This window comes from Octopus bimaculoides, chromosome Z, assembly GCF_046866305.1.
Source record: "Octopus bimaculoides isolate indiv1 chromosome Z, ASM4686630v1, whole genome shotgun sequence".
NCBI classification, from domain to species: Eukaryota; Metazoa; Mollusca; class Cephalopoda; order Octopoda; family Octopodidae; genus Octopus; species Octopus bimaculoides.
The window spans coordinates 53,973,366-53,979,365 of record NC_142944.1 but is presented as its reverse complement, the minus strand read 5'-3'; the positions used below and the strand labels follow the sequence as shown (position 1 = coordinate 53,979,365).

Sequence of the window (6,000 nt, the reverse complement as noted above, 5' to 3'; positions counted from 1 at the left end):
ATAGCTTTATATTATTTATTGATTATAAGTGAATAGCTGTCAGTGTAGTAAAAAGAAAGAAAACGTGTACAGAAAAAAGTAAACAAGGCCAGTAAGTTTCTTGCAGAGAAATATCAGAACGGAAACTTGGCTTTTCAAGACGTTAATCAGTATTAATCCACCTGTGGATTATTTTTGAATATATATTCAGCCTGAAGGAGAAAAAGAAGATAAAACAATTATTAAACAATAATTAATACATATATATATATATATATATATATATATATATATATATATATACATAGGGGGGAGTGGAAAGTTACTAGGCATTAGAAATTGCTTATAGAATTTTTAGTATCACTGAAGTCATGAAGAAAACATTTGTTAAACTGACAACACTAATGGGGATTCCTTATTTTCTTATTCTCTTATATCTTATTTTCCAGATGCCGGGCTGCTTGACTGTCTAAGAGTGAGCTAAGATAGCAGCATGCTATGACATGTGGAATTCCATTGTTTTGGTTCAGAGATGGTGATGTGCATGGAAAGGTAAGCATGCAACTCTAAGTCCGGAAGCAATAAAAAGTTATCATGCACAGCTGATGACCACGGGCCTCTGTGAACGATGCAAGAGAAAGTGGCTGTCCAACCACATCCCGATCAGCGGAGAATATGGCAACAGTTCAAGGAATGTTTGTTTGCAACCCGCAAAAATCAACATGTCAAGCAGCTTGTGAAAGAGAATTAACAAGACATAATATGTACAGTGTTGTACAAAGAATTGAATTTTTGTCCGTGGAAACCACATTACGTGCAAGATAAAAGATCTGAAGACTGTGACCGTAGAAGTTCAGAAGTCTAGAGCTCCAAGAAGTCCAAATTTCACTCCAAGTGATTTTTATCTGTGCAGTTACACAAAAGAGGTGTACAAGACAAAACCTCGCACACTGGAGGACTTGGAGACACGAATTCAGAAGGTTCTCAATGATATCTCAGACGACGTCCTTCTGAAGGCTGTTCATTCTATCCCTGACCGTCGTTTGGAGAAACTGGTTGACCCCACCTGTGCTTACGTTGAAATATGAAGATTTACTTTCATTTTCTCATGTAATAAAGAACATGTATTATTTGTTTCAATAAATTTTAAAAAGGAATATGGAGTTTAGCACCAATTTTTAATGCCTACTTACTTTTTACCCACTCTGTGTGTATATATATATATATATATATGCACACACACGTATATATATATGCACTCATATATATATATATATATATATATATATATATACATACACAAACGTGACTGTGTGGCAAGAATCTTGTTTCCCAACCACATGGTTCTGAGTGGCATCTGGAGCAAGTGACTTCTACTATAGCTCTGGACCGACCAAAGACTTGTGACTAGATTTGGTAGACATACACACACATATACTCACACAGAGTAGAAACGCTCACACTACCAGTTTGCCATCACCCCTTCCTTCCTTATTCATCTATCACCCCTTCCTTTCTCTTTCATATGTTGTGACAAAGAAAGATACAAGGGTTTTATTATAGCAGATTGTTCAACAAATAAATATTCCACATGGAATACTTATGTAAGACATGGAAGGGAGATACCTGTCATCGGATACATATGAGAAAAGATAGAAGCAAGTGGTATGCTTGTTGGGAATGAAAGGTCCAATATGAGTATGCCCATAAAAGGTTAACAAAAATGGTTTCAGTGGAGGTATGCATCTTGCGGGGTAATAACCATCCCTCTCACTCTATTTGTACTGTGCTTTGTTCGTCCCCTCATTCTATATATTTCCATAAAATATTAAAATTCATTATGTATATACCATTCGTTTACCCAGACCCCGCTTTTCATTTTGTATTGTCCCTCTGTGTTTGGCCCTTGTGGTTGAAATAAAAATCATTCCTAATTTGAATGCTCTGTCCTTTGGAAAAAAAAATATTATTCTTGTTTTATTTGAGACAAACACTTTGTCCACCAATAAACTGAATTGGCTAATAAGAATGGTTTCAAATTTTGGTACAAGGTCTGAAATTTTGAGAAACGGGGAAAAGTTGATCATATCGGCCCCAATGTTTGTCTGGAACTTATTTTATCAATCCTGGAAAGACACAACATATAAATGGATAAAATGCCTCCAAGCATTCCACCTGGAATACTAGCTACTAATGATTCTGCCATCTTGCCACCTTACTGCTGCTGCTGCTATCACTACTACTACTGCTGCTGCTATTACCACTACTACTACTACTACTGCTGCTGCTGCCACCACAGCAACATCAAGGTTCTCTCAATGATTAGCCAGAGATGGTTTTTAAAATGGAAGAGGTAGGCCCAGGAAGACCTGGGCTGAGGTGGTGAGGCAAGACCTTCGAACATTGGGCCTCACCGAGGTGATGACTACTGACTGAGACCTTTGGAAATGTGCTGTGCGTGAGAAGACCTGGCAAGCCAAGTGAGACCATAACCCATGGCCTTTGCCAGGGGTGTAGCCAGCCCACTTATGAGCACCTTTTCTACATTGAACACTAAACTCCGCTTGCGAAGACTTGTTGAGGCAAGTGAAATCGAACTAAATTTGACAACTGGCACCCGTGCCAACGTCGTCTCCTTCATTGGACACAAAACTCAGCTTACGAAGACTTATTGGGGCAAGCGAAAGCGAAATTGGGATAGCACCTGTGTCCAGCGTCGCCTTTCTGGCACTGGTGCCCGTGACATGTGTAAGGATTTTCAAGTGAGATCGCTGCCAGTGCACCTGGACTGGCTCTTGTGCAGGTGACACATAAAATACACCATTTTGAGCGTGGCCATTGCCAGTACTGCCTGACTGGCCTTCGTGCGGGTGACACGTAAAAGCACCCACTACACTCTCTGAGTGGTTGGCGTTAGGAAGGGCATCCAGCTGTAGAAACTCTGCCAAATTAGATTGGAGCCTGGTGTTGCCATCCGGTTTCACCAGTCCTCAGTCAAATCGTCCAACCCATGCTAGCATGGAAAGCGGATGTTAAACGATGATGATGATGATGATGATGAATATTTGAAATAAACTCGACTGCTCTCACAAATGAGAATATTAGAAAAAAAACTGGAAAAATAATCCAGAATCCTTGTCCAGTACTGAATCGATCCAAAAATCTAATCAGTTTGTGCCAGTCTTGAGGCCAAACATCCCTCAAAGTTTCATTCGAATCCATCTAGTGGTTCTTGGGATATCTTGTCCATGGACAAACAAACAAACAAACACGACTGAAAACAATACTTCCGCCTTAATAATAATAATAATAATAATAATATGAGATCACCATGTTGCGCACATATGCTTGTGATGCATGTGCCTGGTGTACCCTAATCAGACAGGTAGTCATGATGGGTATAATGGGCTTCGTATATTTTAACCCCGTGTCACTTTGATGGCATGCACTGCTCTCTCACCCAATAATAATAATAATAATAATAATAATAATAATCTATTTTGGTTACAACAGGAGCAATGAGTAGAAGACACGAGCAGGACAAATTACAAACAGTTTAGGCATAGGCATGGCTGTGTGGTTAAGAAGCTTGCTTAGCAGCCATATGGTTTCATGTTCAGTTCCTATGCATGGTACCCAGGACATGTGTCTTTTAGTATACCTGTGAGAATAACAATGCCTTGTGAGTAAATTTAGGAGAGAGAAACTGTGTGGAAGCCTGATGTGTGTGCATGTGTATGTGTGTGTGTGTCTTTGTGTCTGTATTTTCTCCCACTATCACTTGACATCTAGTATTGGTTTGTTTATGTTCCTGTAATGTAGCAGTTTGGCAAAAGAGACTGATGGAATGAGTATCAAGCTTTAAAAATCTCTCCTGGGGATCGATTTGTTCAACTAAAAACTTCGAGGTTTTGCCCCAGCATGGCTGCAGTCCAATGACTAAAACAACTAAAAGGTACAACAGTGCCTTATAGATGACAATGATTATGATGACGAGATGACAGACAATGATGATGATGGCAATGATGATGACAACGACACTGATGATGGTCATGGTGGTGATGATGTTGCCAATGGTAACCACGTTAGTGACAACAATTTCTATCTGAAACTAAAAATTTAGTTAACTGAACTAAAAGTGGAGTATGCCTTTTTATTTTAATAACCTTGTTGTGATGAAAGGCAGAGTCACATGAGTGTGCAAATTCAGAGTTCAGACCAAAATTAACAAGAGAAAAGCATACCCACCAAATAATCGACGGGGTCCTCGGGTCTAACTTTGCAGCAGTCAATCAATCCATTAGACAGGGTCGGCATGATATGTGTCATCAGGTAATTCCGCAAAGGTAATGATCTGGCTTGCAGCAGTTCATACTCTTGTTGTTTCACTTCACTCAATTTTTTGGCCTAGAATAATAATAATAATAATAATAATAATAATAATAATAATAATAATAATGATGATGATGATGATGATGATGGTGATGGTGATGGTGGTGATGGTGATGGTGATGATGATGATGGTGATGGTGATGGTGATGATGATGATGATGATGATGATGATGATGATGATGATAATAATAATAAAGACAGGGAAGAAAATACTTGTAGACTAATATTTGTAAGTGTTCCCACTGATAAAAATACATCTGTAAAGGAATTTGACAAATTAAGTAAATATAAGGACTTGGAAATTGAAATACAGAAATTGTGGCATCTTACAGTAAGGAGAACTGTTCCTGTTATTGTAGGTGCTCTAAGTATGATTAAAAAAAAAAGGGGATGTCAGAAACATTTAGATAACATCCCAGGAGAACCGTGTCTCAGAGAAATCCAAAAGATTATGCTAATGAGTACTGCCCACACCCTTAAAAAAAAACCATCAATTTAAATGTCTGTGTTGTATTACATGAAGATATTTTGCTACTGCCTCTGTCACTTCCCCTCACCAAGCTTTCAGTCAAACTGTAACATCTCTTATCCTTCACATGCTTTAGGACAATGGGTGTGTCTTGGCAAATGATTTTAACAAACATGCAGATTAAAAGTAAATAACAACATTGCACAAAGAAATGAAAGACAAGGTCATCACTGCATATTTCAAGCATCTCAAACTTCTTTTGAAATCAAAGCTCGACTCAAGGAACCTTGTGACAGCCATCAACATATGGGCTGTTGCTGTAGTCCGCTATAGTGCACCCATCCTGAGATGGACACAAGAGGAGATTGACCAACTCAATCGCACTACCCGAAAGACAATGACAATGCATGGTGCCCTCCTCCCTAAGGTAAATATACACAGGCTCTACATGAAGAGAGGTAAGGGTGGACGTAGGCTGATTAGCATATGGAAGTGCATCAACAGTGAAAGAAGAAACATGGTAGAATATTTGGAAAACGGCAAACCAGACCAGCTACAGTATGCTGCTAAGGCAGATGGAGTTAACAAAAATGGACTTGAGAGTGCTTATGAATTCCAATCAAGAACTGCCAATGAGTGAGAAGAAACCTTACTCTGTATGGAATTACGTGGTTAGTTCCACAGTGAAGCCAACAAGGAAGCATGATGGAAGTGGCTCCACAAGGGTGACCTGATAAAAGAAGACTGAAAGCCTAATCATCATGGCCCAAGACCAGGCATTGAATATCAACTCAGTGAAAAAGAATATATACCACACAAGTGCAATGGACCTCTGCAGAATGTGTGGGAAGAGGGCTGAATGTGTGATTCTCATTGTTAGTGCTGGTAAAAGTCTTGCACTGAAAGAGTACAAACATAGACATGACAAGGTAGTCCAAAACCTCCACTGGCTACTGTACCATAGGTATGGATATGAGGTTATGGGTGCATGGTACCAATATGCACTGGAAAAGGTAACAGACAAAAAAGGGAAAGCAAAAATCCTCTGGGATTTTGATTTCCAGACAGATAAAGATATTAGAGCACCGAAGGCCAGATATAGTAACCTTTAGGAGGGACAAACAAGAGTGCCTAATAATTGACGTAGCAATGCCAGGAGA

The 6,000-nt window shown here is 39.1% G+C and overlaps 1 protein-coding gene across 1 annotated transcript in view; it reads right to left on the bottom strand.

The window, feature by feature from the left end:
* LOC106877034 (adenylate kinase 7) overlaps positions 1–6,000 on the bottom strand; it is a 68,691-nt gene continuing 62,691 nt past the window's right edge. Inside the window, exons 16-17 of the mRNA XM_014925820.3 lie at positions 4,228–4,386; positions 1–191 (exon numbers count right to left, since the gene is read on the bottom strand). Of these exons, the coding sequence (XP_014781306.1) occupies positions 153–191; positions 4,228–4,386 (198 nt within the window). The 3' untranslated portion in view covers positions 1–152. The remainder of the gene's footprint in view (positions 192–4,227; positions 4,387–6,000) is intronic.